This window comes from Pelecanus crispus, chromosome Z (genome assembly GCF_030463565.1).
Source record: "Pelecanus crispus isolate bPelCri1 chromosome Z, bPelCri1.pri, whole genome shotgun sequence".
Classification (NCBI taxonomy): domain Eukaryota; kingdom Metazoa; phylum Chordata; class Aves; order Pelecaniformes; family Pelecanidae; genus Pelecanus; species Pelecanus crispus.
In genome coordinates this window covers 3,905,673-3,921,710 of record NC_134676.1, presented here as the reverse complement: position 1 = coordinate 3,921,710, position 16,038 = coordinate 3,905,673, and the positions used below count along the sequence as shown (strand labels likewise).

At 47.8% G+C, this 16,038-nt stretch overlaps 1 protein-coding gene across 1 annotated transcript in view; it reads left to right on the top strand.

The window, feature by feature from the left end:
• Positions 1-1,895: 1,895 nt before the first annotated feature.
• The window catches only part of CTIF (cap binding complex dependent translation initiation factor), a 116,665-nt gene continuing 102,522 nt past the window's right edge, over positions 1,896-16,038 (top strand). The window contains 2 exon segments of the mRNA XM_075726896.1: positions 1,896-2,075; positions 6,449-6,510. Coding sequence (XP_075583011.1) covers positions 1,896-2,075; positions 6,449-6,510 — 242 coding nt within the window.

The following is a 16,038-nucleotide window of genomic DNA, read 5'->3' as shown; positions in this document are numbered from 1 at the left end:
AAAACAATGTTGGCCAACTTTCAAAGGAGTTTGTTATCTGGGATGGATGCACTGAGTAGGTGCACATAGTGATCACAGGAGAATCCACCTGAACATCATTAGAGCTGTGCTTACTAGCAATGCTGCATTTGAGGTGTCACCAGCTTTTCTTCATTAGATGCGCTTCTTCAGATGATCTGGATGCATGCTGTTGACGTCCTTATGTGTTCAATCCCTGGTTAAGGGACAACTGCAGGATTTGCTAAGCTTTTTAATTCACTATATGGATCAGAGGAGATGAAAGTGGTTTGAGTTTGGTCTCTTGCCTCAGTTAAGGAGGTGTATACGGGGTGTTGTATCCATTCTCATGTGTTGGCTTTGGAAAGGGGCAGGGGATGTAGAGGGATCTGGCTTTATTTTGCAACAGAACACTTAATTCCTTGATGATCTGCACCTTAAACAAGATGATCCTAATAGGGTTTGCAATGTAAGCCCCTGGATAATGGCTTCTTATTCTGCTAGCCATAATCTACATATACATATTTAGGAGATGGCTCCTGGAGCAGAAACTGGAGGGAGGGATAACCCAGTCTGTCGGGACGCTTGGGTAGCTGAATCAAACCTTAAAGCCAATGACTTAATTTGTATATACATCTGTTTGTGTTTGCACAGCCTTCTCTTTCTCCTCTGCTCTGTATTTTGACTTTAACTAGTAAGATGATGTTAAAAACCTACATACAGAACATTTAGTGATTCAGGCTCCCGTCTCTGAAGGTTTGTGTCTTGGCTGGGCTATCTGCTGGTTTCCCAGAGTCAGTTTGCATCCTGCGGATGCTCTAACTTAAAAGCATCATAAAGCCCCTATGTCTTCTATAGAGCCGGTGTCCTGCAGAGCTCACGCTAGCTGGCTGGTGAGGTGGGCAAGGGGTTTATCCCCCTGGAAGCACTGGCCCCTCAGAGCCTGGAAAGGACCTCTTCATGTTGCTCCAGCCAGCAAAAACATGGATCCCTGGTGCTTGGTGGTTTGGCAGAGTAGGACTGGGTTTGGGACAAGAAGCACCCGTGTCTGGTCAAGATGGTAGTGTAGGTTAATGGTTGGACTGGATGATCTTAAAGGTCTTTTCCAACCTGAACGATTCTATGATTCTGTGATTCTAAGATGAACATGGGCTTGTGCCTCCATGGAGCTGATACCTTTGCTGTGGCAGGGGCTCGGGGCTGTGCTGGCTTGGAGCTCAGCCGGAGGGATAGCAACGTTTCTTCTGTGGTTGCCAGTCAACTGGTTGATGCAGAACATGCTTTGTTGTTTTGCAGGGTTTTCCCCTTTTTTGCTCTTTCTAATCCATTTTTAACAAGGAGAGGTTTTAAAAATAGATTCTGCTGTGATCTCTGTTTCACCTCCATGTGCAAACCTCCTCGCTGGACCATTTACAGTCACGCCATTGACTCAGCACCATTAACTGCTGCTGTCCTTGAGAAGCTTTTCAATTATCATCCTCTTCCTCACACCCCTGTCCATCATCCCCAGCTTATCACCCTTATCCAGCACAGCTAATGCCATGGGCTTTTTAAATTAAGCTTTTAAATTTGTTTTTTCTCTTGTGCGTGTGTCTGGAGGTTTTCAGTAGTTTGCCTTTTAAGAAGGAGGATAAGCAAAATGTCCGTTGTCCTTAGATGTAGGAATATTACAGAAATGGGACTTTTTTTGTTTGTGTGCACATGGAAACTGTAAATGTGTCCACCTAGGATTATTATAAATGTTATTGCATGTACAGCAAAAGTGTCCTGCCTGTGGTACCTGATAGGCTTTGGCTAATGGTTTTTTAACCTTTTTATAATTACTGGGAAATAATTTCTTGCCTTTTTTTGTTTTACTTTCTCAGGCCCCCTCCGTTCTCAGCGTCTCTCCTGAAGGGATGGAGAACTCGTCAGTGGCATCAGCCTCCTCAGAGGCAGGGAGCAGCCGCTCTCAGGAGATCGAGGAGCTGGAGCGTTTCATCGACAGCTACGTCCTGGAGTACCAGGTCCAGGGGCTGCTGACAGATAAGACGGAGGGGGACGGCGAGAGCGAGAGGACACAGTCCCACATCTCACAGGTGGGCGAGGGGCTGGGGGATGCCGGTAGCTTGCTGCCTGGGTTGGGGATGCACATCCAGCTGAAACAGCTTTTCAAGGCTTGGGGTGTAAAGCAGGTCATAATAAAAGACTGGCTTTGGGGCAGCTTGCTTGTTCAGCCAGATATGAGGTCTCCAACCAGTTGGTAGAGGTCTCCTGCCAACTGGTTTTTGTTTTTCCATGGTCTCAAGGTGCTTGCACTGAAGCTTTTTGACTTCTCCAAGCTTCCCATTTATAAATGAAGGACATTTCACTTGTAAATTAAGGGTGCCTCTCTCCATCCCAAACAGCATCCTGTTTCACCAGGGTGCAAAAATCCTGGAGGGATTGGGAAGAGCTGCAGGGGCAGCAGCAAGGGGATGCTCAGTGGTGAGATGTGCTCCCGTCCGTATGCACAGGGGCATCCATGAAACCACCAAGACCAGAAGGTCAATCAAAAGCCCCAAATGCTCCCCAAAAGTGTGTTTTTTCTGGGCATTTTAATATGTGTAATAGCCTGTTTGCTTGCTTCATGGTTGTAATAGCAGAGAAGGAGATTGCTGTATTTCAGAGGATGGGAATACCCAGCAAACAGAGGGATGGTTTTAGCGGGGATGTGGTTTGGTGTTGTCACTAGGAATGACGTGGTCCTAGTTTGGTTTGTTCCTAAAATGGACATTTTTGGTCCAACACAAGGAGAAATGAAACCTCCTGAACTGTTGCTGTTGTTCAGAGGGAAATTCTTTGTGTTCTGGTGTCACAGTGTGCCAGGTGCGTGCTGAAGATGTGAACTGTCGAAGGGATAAGGAGCCCGTGGTGCAGGGAGCGGTGAGCTCCAGTCCATGCCCTTGGACTTGTAAGGCTGTCGTGATCCTCCATTTGTGATAGAGGTGCTTTCCTACCCCACAGGGCTCCCGGTAGGATAAAATACTTAGGTTAGAGACCACTTACATACTCGCTATGAGGATGAAATAAGAGTAATAAGACTGAAGGGTCACAAAGGTAAGGATATGGCCATCGTTAGACAGCTGAGCTGTGTTTGAGCTGCTGGAGGGGTCTGCTGGTCTGATTTGGTCTTTGTCTCTTTATATGAGGTGCAAGGGAGACTGATCCCAAGCAGAGCTCCCTGGACCACTTCACATAAAGCCTTAATATTAGCTTAACAGCTAATGAGACTGCGGGGCAAAGCCAGGCTGGGGGTACGATGATGGCGAGAAGGGCAGAGTCCAGGCTGGGTTTGTCCAGGACCATGACGTCCTCCACCGTGCAGAGAAGTTTTGTTGCAGGTCATTTTGTCTCTTGTTTCATGCTCAAGTCTATTAATTGCTTACAAATGAGGCCCTGCCTCCCTAGGACTGTGTTTTGCCTTTAAATTTGGAGGAGCAGTTGGGGTAGCGAGGACAAAGCACTTTCCTGCCAGCTGCCAGAGGTGCCCGCTTCTCCTGTCCATGTGTTGGTGGTAGTGATCACAAAAGCCAGTGTCCCCAAGTCCAGCAGAGAGGAGCTTGCTTTCTACCCCAGGAGCAGGCTCATGTGAACCTCATGAAGTTCAACAAGGCCAAGTGCAAGGTCCTGCACCTCGGTCAGGACAATCCCCAGTATCAGCACAGAATGGGGAATGGATGGGTTGAGAGCAGCCCTGCAAAACAGGGCTTGGGAACACCGGTGGGTGACAAATTGGATATGAGCTGGCAATGTCCTCTACTCTCAGAGACCCCACCTGGAATACTGCGCCCCAGCTCTGGGGCCCTCCATTCAAGAAAGACATGGAGCTGTCGGAGCGGGGCTGGAGGAGGCCACAGCAATGATGCGAGGGCTGGAGCAGCTCTGCTGTGAGGCCAGGCTGGGAGAGCTGGGGGTGCTCAGCCTGGAGAGGAGAAGGCTGCGGGGAGACCTGACTGCGGCCTGGCAGTGCTGGCAGGGGCTCAGGAGAAAGATGGGGACAGGCTTTTTAGCAGGGCCTGGAGTGAAAGGACAGGGGGCAAAGGATTTAAACTGAAAAAGAGTAGATTTAGATTGGACATAAAGACGAAATTCTTTACTGTGAGGGTGGTGAGACTGGAACAGGTTGCCCAAAGAAGTTGTGGATGCCCCATCCCTGGAAACATTCAAGGCCAGGCTGGACGGGGCTTTGAGCAACCTGCTCTAGTGGAAGGTGTCCATGTCCATGGCAGGGGGGTTGGAACTGGATGATCTTTGAAAGTCCCTTCCAACACAAATTCTATGATTCTATATATGAAGGATCCCATCCTTATCTGATATCAGCAGTGTTTATCTGATTTATCTGAGCTGTGCAGGTTTGCTGGAGCTGAGGATCTGATCCAGAGCTTTGGACCCTGTATATATTAGCTCAGTGTAAAGAAATTACCAATCAAAGGAACCTTTTTAAAAATAGATTTTGCTGAAGAGGTCTTTTACAATTTGAGGATCAAAACTGTTAGAAGTGGGAGAAAATAAATTTAAAAATGAAGTGATCCAAAGTACTTTATAAGTGCATTTTTTTAACCTAAGGCTGGAAAATAGCTGTGTTTGAAGTGATGCTTTGGAGGGGCTTTAGGTCAAACAGGCAAGTGCTGCTTTATTTAACGTGTCAAGTTTAGAAATACTATTGAATTAGAAATAAATTAATAGTCAAAATTTTACAACCACTTGCAGCCTGTCCGAACCTCTGCCCATCTTCAGGACAAAAGGTGATAATTCTTGTGACAGCCCACGTACAGTTTTTGCATTAAGACCCTTGGTTGCCACAACCAAATCCATCTTCCAGTTGTGGAAATGGGATTTTAACTTCCCTCCATTGCCTACCCTGAAACATGGGAACTGCTGGGGTTTTTTATGACAATGCTAGGGATGCTGCCTTTAAAGGTAGTCAGGTTTTATTTTAAAAGAAAAATGAATAATAATGAAAAATCTGAACATTGAACCCTTTAATTCGACCCCTGTTAGTGGCATCTCAAATTAAGCAGCTAAATGTGCTTGTACCTCAGACCATTGGTGTCAGTGGGAAAATGCAATTTTCTTTCAGCTGTGGACATAGTAATGGGTGAGCTGTACCTTGAGAGAACTTTCCAGGCATGTGGTTGCACTCGGAATTGTTAAAGAAGATCTGCATAGGTCTAGCAGAAGGCTCTCAAGCGTGGTAGCATCATGAGCTTCTCCAGGTAGGTCAGCAGAGGTGGCACAGAGCAATGGGCAGCTCGTTAAAGAGCTCATGAAAGGTGAGGCAGATGTTTCCCATCTGGTTGAGCTACCGTGGGATCTCCGACGAGGGCAGAGCTGTGCAGGGATGCTGAGCAGTTCTAGTGGTGGCCTTTCCTCTTACTTGTAGGCTCATCCGTACTTGTCAAGAAGCTCTTAGGTTGTTGCTGTTTGTACAGAATTGACTTTTCATTTTTCTTGGCCTTGGTGATGGCATCCAAGCGGTGAGTGTCTCTAGAACAGCCAAGTGCTTCCAGGATGAAAGACCTCAGAAATGGAACTGGTCACCAAGGTTCACTCTCAACTTTGGGGGGGGCAAAAAATGACTTTAGGATTAAGCAGCATCTTTTATGTTAGTTTGCTGGATTATTTTATTAATTTTTTTTCTTTTTTTCCCCCAATATGATGCAACCTGTCATTTCTTTAGAGGGGAAAAAACCCCAAGTGACCCCAAATTGAATTATTTTGGTGGAGGCACCTTGCTGTCAAACCTTGGGGGAAACAGTGGGTCATATTCCAGAGCTGCTCGCCTCTGCCGTGGGCTGTGCTGTCCTGCTGACGTCCTGCTATGGCTGGGAAGTCCCCCGATGCCCACGTCCTTCACCATGGGGCAAAGCTGGTGTGACAGCAGGGCTGCCGTCCGGGCTGCGCATCACAGCTGGGGCATACGGCAATGACCAAACCTGCAGCTTTGAGCTCTGTTTTCTGTTTTGTTTAAAATAAAACCACAGGTTTATTGGCAGCTCAGGGCTTATATCTGTCCCTGAAGTGAACAGAGTCGGGAAAAGCAGAGAATTCCCAACTTTCCATGGAAAACTGCATGGAAAACAGTAGTCAAGTCAAGCTGTTATGGTGCATACCACGCACCTGAGATACCAAACACCATTGGAGTCTGCAAGGAAGTACTGGGGATGTTTTTTATTGCAAAGCATCATTTCAGGTGCCTTCCTGCAATTGTTCCTGCATCTCCCCTCTGCTCACCGTCAGCGGGCGGAGCATTTCCAAGCAAAAGCCTTTGGGATCATCCTCAAAAAGGGGCAGGGAGGGTGGGGGGGTGCTGCACGCGTACAGTGATGCCTGTGGCCAAACAGTGTTTGCTGTGTGCTGCAGACTGACACAGCAGTTTTCCCCAGCTCAGCTATTATTTTACATAATCCCTTTTTTATCCCTTTTACAGTGGACAGCAGATTGTAGTGAGCAGCTTGATGGCAGCTGTTCCCCATCCCGAGGGAAGGGCTCGTCGTCTCACGAACACAATCAGGTAGGGGTTGTGTTTAGTTCTTCCTCACCAAAACTTTGTTTTTGTTCTTGTACTGCCTCATCTGGCAGCACGGAGCCTGCCCGTGCTGCCGGCTTTCCCTCTCCCGTGGAAGGGGAGATGTGTCCCTCTGCTCGGCATCTGGAAGCTCGCTCCCACGGAAACCCATGGGAGATGGGCAACATCCCAGTGTGTGGATGGATGCTTTGACCAGGAGCTTGTTCTGTGATAAAGGGAAAAAATATGGAGCGCCCATTTATTTCTGAAGAGCTTCTTATTGCCACCTGTGCGAGGGACTTATTTGGAGCATCAAAGCTGACTTGGAAGTATGAGATGTAGCTGGGATGAGGGATCTTTGTGTAGCTGTGCTTCTTGGTTATGTGCCGCAGCGCAAGGGTGGTGTTGCAGGGAAGAAGATTAAATAGCTGAGAAGGTGAACTGGGAGAAGAATCAAAATTGCACATGCTGAGAGCACGTTGGGTTTGCAGTGACAGAAGCCATGTGTGAGTCGGTGTTGGTGGTTGTACGTGGTATGAGCATCAGTGAAGAGTATTTACCAAGCACTGCTGGCACTACTGGAGGTGGTTTTCCCTCCTCTGTGTGAGCGCTGGCATGGGAGAAGGTTGGATAGGGTGGAGGCATGGGTTTGACCATTGTCACGTGGTTGAGGAGCTGCTCTGCCACCATGAGACCATCAACCCTGTAAGAGCAGCATTTGCCCAAGGAGATACGAGACCAAGCTGGCTGCAGGAAAGGGTGAAGTGGTGTTTGCAGTTACTGTGGCTGATGGATGTCCCACCTGGAGAAGGGGCTTCAGGCCGGCAGTTTTGGTGCTCTTGCCCTGCTTGATGTCCTCCAGGCTTCAGTCCCACGTGTGGGATCCGTGAGAAGAAGCCTGGGAGCCCCTTGCAGGGCGGTACAAGAGGACGTGCTGGTCTAAGCAGTGCGTATTGCAGCTCCTGCATCCCGTTTTGGGCACGGCTTCTTCCCACGCAGAGCCGTGCTGGAAGCTGCTCGGGTGTGGGATGGGGGCTCACACGTCCCCTTCCTGCCATGTGCCTGGATGCAAGGATGGTGGGAGCATCGATACAAACACCTGCACGCAACAAAGACAAGATCTTGTTTTGTAGGAAGGTGCGTGCTGTACAGAGAGGCTGCTTCAGATGAGGCTCCAAAGGTGCCAGACGGAATTGTGGATTTAATTTATTACAGCTTTGATCTGCTCCGAAACGTTCGGCAGCAAAACCTCGTCCAGGCTCCCTCCCAGCATCACAGCTGGCTGCTTGAAATTCAGCTGGGAGGCTGGCCGTTTCCATCGAGCCTCCGGGGGTTGCTCGGGTTGTTAGCAGGACCAGGTGTTTTCCCTGGGGAACAAGGTCCCAGCTCTTCACCCCAGGGCTCAGCTGACGTGCCAGTCTCTGGTGGGTACCGCAGGAGGATGCAGGAGTCACGCATGAGCGATGCTTTCCTGACTCCAATCAGCGCAGCCCTGACATCTTCCATCTACCTTGAGCTGTGCTCTCTTTTGTTTCAACTTGTGTTTTTTTTAATTGTTTTTTTCTTTTTTTGTCCTGGGCATTAAACCTATCTGATCTCCTCCAGCACGGAGCTCGTTTTCTATATACAAATAACATTCACTGATGCCCAAGCTGTTTTCCCTGCGTTTGGGCTCTCTCCCAGCCCGCAGCGGAGCTAATAATTATCTCTCTCCATGTTGGGCTTCCTTTAACAGCAAGTAACAAATTTTCCTTGGCACCAAAGAGGAGCTGCAAGCTATTGTTCTTCTGTCCAGGCAAGCATTTCTCTTGTTGTTACTGATGGACGAGTGAAACGCTGCTGGTGAGGACTAGGTTCAGTTTATTACCATTTCTGGCTGTTGATTTTTCACTGGTAGCTTTAAACATTAAAAAAAAAAAAAATTCATTAATAAGGTGTTTGTCTTGAATGTAAATTATCAATCACTCTTCAAACCTGCTAAGGCAAAAGCTAGCTAATTATTTCCCAAGGGATATTAAGGTTTTTTTGTTGCAATTTTTTATGGATTTTGAACGGGTTTGTTGGAAAATCTAATTCCTGTTTTTCCTGTTTTATTTCCAGCTGAGATTTCTGCATTGCCGGTTGTGCAATATGCACCAGTCTTAGTTGAAAAATACTTGGATGTGAGATTTCTGCTGTGAAAATGTGGGTTATGTATCCGTGACCTTGATATGCCTCATATGGTTCTAACCTGACGATCAGAAAGGGCATTTATATGGAAAACCAGGTTAGTCCTGGAAATATATTCAGCATCTGGTTCCTTTTCGGCAAAGGCAGAGTTGTCCAGGGCCACATTTTCAAAGTACTTGGCTTCCTAAAGGTTACAGGGAAGCCTAGAAAGAAGCTGAATTTCCCATGCCTGAAAATCCCCATCTGCATCCCTAACTACCTGATGCCTTTGAAATTCTTGTCTCTAGGATCCAGCAAGGTTAAGTCAAATAATAAAAAGAATTTTTTTGCTGTGTATAGGTGTATTATGTCTTTATATAGACATTTATATATAATATGTGTGTATATAAGCATCCACAGGATGTTGTGTAAGTGTGGGTCTGAAAGCAATTCCTGGATAATGTGCAATTTAAGGGTAATAATAAGGTGTCTTGATGCAGCCTGTAGTCCAGGATATTCCTAAATTGCTGTTTTTCTGATGTCATTGGATATCTCTGGGAAAGACCACCCCATACTTGCCCTCCTCTTGCACTGCTTGGTGAGACATCTGCTATTAGCAGCTGTGGGAGACTATGTGGGGCTCAGAGCCCATAGGCTGGCACTTATGCATCCCATACAAAGCGGCGGGTTAAAAATGGAGAAAATTCCCCCTGGGAACCTTTTACTCCCGTCTTTCCAGTTCTCTGGGCAGGTGGCTGTGAGAAAGTGGTCTGCTCATGGAGGATCTCATGAGATACGTTTCGTGAACTCCTGGTGCGCTGAGATGATCCTGGCCTCACAATTATATTCCCCTCATCTATAATTCTTCTAGTTTCCTACTGTGAATGCTTTCGTCTGCTGCATGGCATTGCTGTGCTCCGCTAAGCCCCGCTGCCTTTGAGCGATACCCCCCAGAAGGTCTGCTAGCACCGTGTGAGCTCTGGGGTGAAGACCACTCCATCGGGGTACACAAGATACTATCTGAGCACCGTATTGCCTCTATAAATGGGGAAAGTTTAGGTACTGGAATAATTTTAAATGTTTTTATGTTTGGAATTTTTTTTTTTTTCTAAAAAGACCCAGTGGGAAGATTTTATATAATACTTTATTTGCATTCCCCTTGTGAGGCTGTTGCAAGTAGGAAGCTCTTTGATATATTTCTGAGAGCAATTCATTAAGTAAAAGATTTCTGGTATGGTATGTATTTAGAGAGCCAGCGGAGCTCTTGGTACGCAAAAGGCCTGGCAGCAGCTCCATCCAGGCTCCCCTTATGTAAAGGGCATTAACAAAAACCAGAGCGACGCTGTGGGTTTGTCCCATTTCTCCAGGCTGTGGGAGAGGGAGAGCTGAAAATCCTCCTTCCTGGCCAAGTCCATCCCTTCCCCCATGGTGGCTGGCTGTCACCCATCATCACCAAGCAAAAGCCTGTGTTGTTGGCAGTAAATGGGACTGCAATTTATTTTACCGCTTATTTGCATGTGTGTCCATGTCCTACCAGGTGCAGCAGGGACATGTTGCATGACTGGGGACCTCAGAGGGTTCTCCAGTTGATGGTCATGTTGCCTATCTACTGAGCAGTGAAGGAGCGGGCAGGGTGTGTGGATCACGTTTGGATTATCCTACACCCTGCTGGTAGTACCCTTCTGTTGTCCTCCCCGAGGAGCTGGTAGTGGAGGAGATGACTTGTTTTGCCTTCCCATTAAGCCAGTAGAAACAGCAGCACACCTGTGGCAGGCAGAAGTGGTGGGTTTCCGCTCTTGGACATTGGTTGGCGATGATTAGCTGGCTGTTGGTTGGTGATGATTAGCTGGCCAGAGTCAAGAGCATCCCAAGGCTGCGCTACCAAGTTAACAGCATAAGATGGTGAGTGTCCTGCGCTGTTCAGTAGCGTGGAGATGTAGAGGTCTTTGCAAGGTGTGCCATTGTCACTGAGCCTGGCATGTCCTGCCAAAGGATGTCCAAACCCAAGCCTTGCTGATAAGAAAAGCATGAGAAGTTCCCACAAAATCAACTGTAATATCACGTGAGACTTTATCTCCGATGTCTCCGTGACTCAAAGAAGCACAGTGCTGTGCTAGTGCCAAAACGTTTTCAGGCAGGAGATGCTTCATGTTGTATGAGCTCAGACTGCAGGCAGAGGACATCTGACCTGCCTGCATCTGGGGAGGTGCAGCCGGGGGAGATGTCTTTGACTGCTGTGTGTGGGGTGGGAGCAGAGCAGAACCACTTCAACCTTTCAGGTCCCTCTTTCATGAGTCTTACCTGAACCCCAAAACCCCCTCCGATGATGAGCACTTGGCTTCCAACCATACGAAGTCATGGCTGGAAAAGCTGCTGTGTTGCCAAAGCAAAGGCAATAGTAGGGATGGGGCGATGTGTGAAGGTTGTTTCCTGGGGAAACAGCAGACTTCAATGCACAGTGGAACTTAATTTTATATAAAGCGGAAAAAACAAAGTATCAGTGCAGATTTCTCCTGCAATGCCAGAGATTTTTTTTGTAGGTATCAGTGCTGCTTGACCACCTGGGGTCAAATACCGGGAAGTCCTCTCCGACGGATGCTGCAGAGGCAGGTGGCAAGGGATCACGGTCTCGGGCAGTGGCCACGTCACTAGGTCCAGAGTTGGACTGAGGCTCCTGCGACCAGCACCGCTGTCATGTAAACTTCTCAAGTCGGCATTGAAGTCATCCACTTGCGGGCTTAAATCCGCTGACATCAGCAGGCAGCGTGTAATGCCCCAAATCCTTGGTGAACCAGACCTGTGCTGGAGAGTGGGTGGGCACTGCTTTTGAAGAGGCTGGCAGGATCTCCTGACCAAAGGCGTAATTCATTTCCCCATGCTGGTAGACAGTCTGTGTCTGGCTTTAGTTGTCCGTCCTTGGGCCTGGATCTGAAGCCCAGTGATTTTCTTGCTCAGCAAAATGTGAGGGATGATCCTGGGGGCAGTTTGGGGTTCTCCATCTCACCGACCCGCTTGTATCATAGCCCGGGGCCAGTTTGTACGCTGAATTTGGTTGAGGTTGGCCACCATGCTGAAGACCTGTTGGGACAAATGGGTGCTGACAGATGCTGCAGTTGCCATTGTCTCGTTTCCTAAAGAAAAAGAGAAAGCAAAAGACAGGGAGTTACTTTGAGGCTTTGCCAGTGAATACAGGTTGGTGTAGCCCTGCCTGACGGAGGAAGGAATTAAATCTTTAAGTGGGGTGACCTGCCCATGATCAAAGAGCAGCTCTGAGAAAACCAGTCACTTAATGGTTTTCTGCTTGTAATTGCTGGGTGACACTCCCTCCGGGTAGTGAATACAGCCCCATTCAATTACAGTCAGAGAGGACTCCTGAGAAAGAAATCAAGTCCTTTAGCTAATACATAGGTTTAACTTTCTCTGGGACTTTTGTTCAGGATACACCTTGTGAAGCAGCACCGCCCCTTGTGAAGCAGACACCTGCTTGAGTGTCTGAAGATCTGGGAGTGAAATGCTTCGCTGCTTTGCTGCCTGGTTTAGAAGAACTGTTGCTGCTTACAGAGGATGGAGGAAGGTGTCTTCTTCATTTCGTAAAATCATAGATTCACAGAATGGTTTGAGTGGGAAGGGACCTTTAAAGGTCATCTAGCCCAACCCTCATGCAATGAGCAGGGATGTCTTCAACTGGATCAGGTTGCTCAGAGCCACGTCCAACCTGGCCTGGAATGCTTCCAGGGATGGGGCATCTCCCACCTCTCTGAGCAGTAGTTTAAATCCTTTGCCCCCTGTCCTTTCACTCCAGGCCCTGCTAAAAAGCCTGTCCCCATCTTTCTCCTGAGCCCCTGTCAGCACTGCCAGGCCGCAGTCAGGTCTCCCTGCAGCCTTCTTCTCTCCAGGCTGAGCACCCCCAGCTCTCCCAGCCTGGCCTCACAGCAGAGCTGCTCCAGCCCTTGCATCATTTCTGTGGCCTCCTCCGGCCCCGCTCCAACAGCTCCATGCCCGTGCGGTGCTGAGGGCCCCCGAGCTGGACACAGTATTCGAGGACACCCCAGAGCTTGGTCTAAGGAGCCCCTTGTAGGTCCTGTGGTGGAACAGTTGTTAATGCTGGGGAGTATCTCAGAGGTTCTTATGTCCTGAGAAGTCCTCTAGCTTTCTGTTGTCTTTCCTCTGGCCTGCCTTAGGCTGTGAATGCTGTGCATTGAATATTGAGATTTTACATACAATTGAACATGAATCCCATCAAGAATCCACTGATGTCTTCAGGCCACTCAAAGCTAGTGGCATTGCCATGCATGGTCTACACTTCTACCAACACAGCCAACTTCACCCATACTTATCATCACTGAAAACAACCACGTAGGTGGTCACTGCATTTCTGTTTATTGCCTGTGCACTACAGGAAGTTATCTCCTTTTTCTGCAAATAGATTTTTCAAACTTGCACTGAAGCAGCACAAAGTATTAACTCTTGAGCTGGCAAAGGGAGCGGGATTAATTAGTTCATGCCTCAAAGAGCTAGCTGCGAAGGTGAAAATTGCAGTGTAAGTGAAACATATGATTATTGCTAATTAAAATGCAAATGTTAGATTTGACAGCTAGTTTCCGAAAGAGTGTGGCTGGCAGTGTTAATGTGCACAAGCCTCACTGTTCCCAAGAGGGTGCAGAGTTTGGCCAGAAGGATTGGCATGGATGAGAGCAGCTGCTGGGATTCAGTCTCTGGAGGGGGTAATGTTTCCCTCCAAGCCCCAAAGTGTGGCTCAGAGGTCCCATCTCCTGCTGGTGAGTGTAGACCATGAATGGTAGGTGGAGGAGCCCAAATAAGATCTGGGAACAAGAGTTCAAGGGTTGTTTGGGGTATTGGGAGAGACTAGGAGAGTCTTGGTCTTTTGAGGGCACAGCAGAGAGTAACGGGGCCAGATGATGGGGCATTGGGTTGGCAGGAGGCAAGGGCATAGGGTGGAGAACCTTGTGCCATTGCAACTGTTTCTTCAGCTTTTGTCAGAGCTGCGGACAAATTTGTTCCTGCAACATGCTGAATTAATTTAGCAAGAGCACTGTGTGGGAGACATGTAGGTGGCCATGCTGCAGGATGAAGGGTGAGCAGTGCCGCGTCTCACCGCCGTGGAGCCTCGGCTTTCTGCTGAAGTCCAGCTGCCTGTATGGATTTGGGATGGGGTTTTTATGGTTTTTGTGATGATGCTAGTGGAGGGGTTTTGTTGCTTGATTGTTGTTTTTTAAGGAACGATCATTACCTGCATGCTCTCACCCACTCCTCCAGCATCACCCATGAGGTTGGTGTGAGCTTCCCTGCTCCCGCAGAAAGGAGGTCTGCAGAGAGGGTTCATTTTAGCACAAAAGGGCTTTATTAGAGGACACAAAGCCACTGGAAATGTCTGGGAGAGTTCCTGGTGGATGTATTTCTATTCTGGAGTTTTGAACCCCTGACAGTAAGGTAGCAGTAAAAAGTTGTTTGTCTTTGGCAATTAGTCAGAAATTTAGGTAAAATATTGAGCTTGGCTGTGCTCGTGAGCTTGAACTTGAGTGTATTTAGGCCATACTGGGTTGGACTGTTTCAGCTCCAACAGAAGTTTAACAATTTTTAGTTCAGCAATTTTTATTTTTAAAATAATTTGGGTTTGAATATAAATATTAATAGGGTGTGATAAAGATAAGGAATATGAACAGGGAAAAGATCCCTGGCTAGAGCCAGGAGACAAGCTGATTTAGTGAAAGGGAGCCTGTGATTTTTATCTAACTGGTTTGTGCCGTATCCGCTGGCTTGTCTTGGTGAGTTTGGACGTTGATGCATGGTGGTACAAATCTCCCTGTTTCTTACAAGGGTTCTATTGTGGCCGCTGCGTTTCTAGAATTTGCATAACCTCAGGTTGTCTGCAGGCAACCACAAGCAAAAGTTGGGTCGACTGAATATAACCGAATGGTGATGTTGATTTTCAGTGTGTCTTTTAAAGCGAAGGGTGCATATGCTGCCTCGGTCCCAGTGTAGCATTTGGCAGGGAAGTTTTTCATATGTGGATGAACAAGGTGTTCATTGTGTAGGGTACAGTAAATTGGTAATTAATCCTTCGAACATCTAGGTGGTGAAGGTTCATTTCTCCCACCCACCTTTTCAGTTGGTGCGCATCTTTCCCACCTCAAATGAGATATTTCTCACTTCTCGGGATGCCTGCAAGACTGGCTTCCCAAAGTGGCCACCTGCCCGTGTCTCACAAATGGCATCGATCAAGGTTTTTTTTCCTCCATGCCAATTTAACAACTCCTTTAACTTTGTGCCACTCAGCATTTCTCAGCCATGGGGAGATTCAGGCTGCAGTGTGGTGAGAAGGGCAGAAGGTGCTTTCTGCTGTTGGTGTAACATCTCATGGGAATAACCACACTCTCAAATTTCATCTATATACAACTTGAAAACCAGTTGACCTCCTCTTTTGAAGTCAGTACTGCTTTTAGGCTATAGCAACCACAGTATGTTTGAGCTTGCTTGAGACTTGCTAGGTTTGAGGATGGAGAACATGCAGCTGGAGCAACGCAGAAAACGGTACTGATGCATTTAGCTGCCAGTCTCTCGCATTGGGAAAGTACTTACGTGTTTCACATGTGCTAAGGTCCATGCTGGACCACTGGGTAGCATCACCTTAGGTACCTTAGGGTCTGCTGTGCAGCTGTCTCCCTGCCCCATCCAACCCAGGTGGCAGTGGTGGAGCTGGGACCTGGTCTGTGCTCCCACATTAGTGACCTGGACTTGGCTGTCATGTGCAAAGAGGAGTGCATGCCTTGCTCTACTGGTGAGTCCTTTTGGCTCTTGAAGGCCAAGGTGGCTCTGCCCTTGTCTTAGCCTGTGGCAGTGTCCACAGAGACTCGGGTAGTCCCGCAAGGATGTCTGAGACATGAGAAGCCCTCTTTAAGTGTCAGCTCTCGCGCCAGTCCTGAAACACATGCTCCCCTTTGTATTTCCCAGATTTTCAGAGTACTTGAAAGAGTTGAAAATTCTGCACTCTGTGATTTCATGGTTTTTTTAATCATCTTAGGTCACTTCAAAGGTCTTTCCCAAGCCTCTAAGCAAAGCTTTTGGAGCAGTTACCTTGGCAATATCCACCTTTCTTCCCAAGCACCTTGTGGGATGTTTGGGTAGATGGGGCTGGTCGGGTGAGTTATTCTGGTTTTCAGATGACTCATCTTGCCCTGAGGGCTGCTGGCTGAACAAGAAACCTGCAGGTTGCTTGACAGCAGAACAAGTGTTAGGAGAATAAAGGAGAACATTAGGGACAGCTCCTTAATAGGCAAAAATAGTTATTTGTGTATTGTGTCTTCTGGGGAACTCCAAGTGTTTTCAGGTATGTGAGTAGCTGG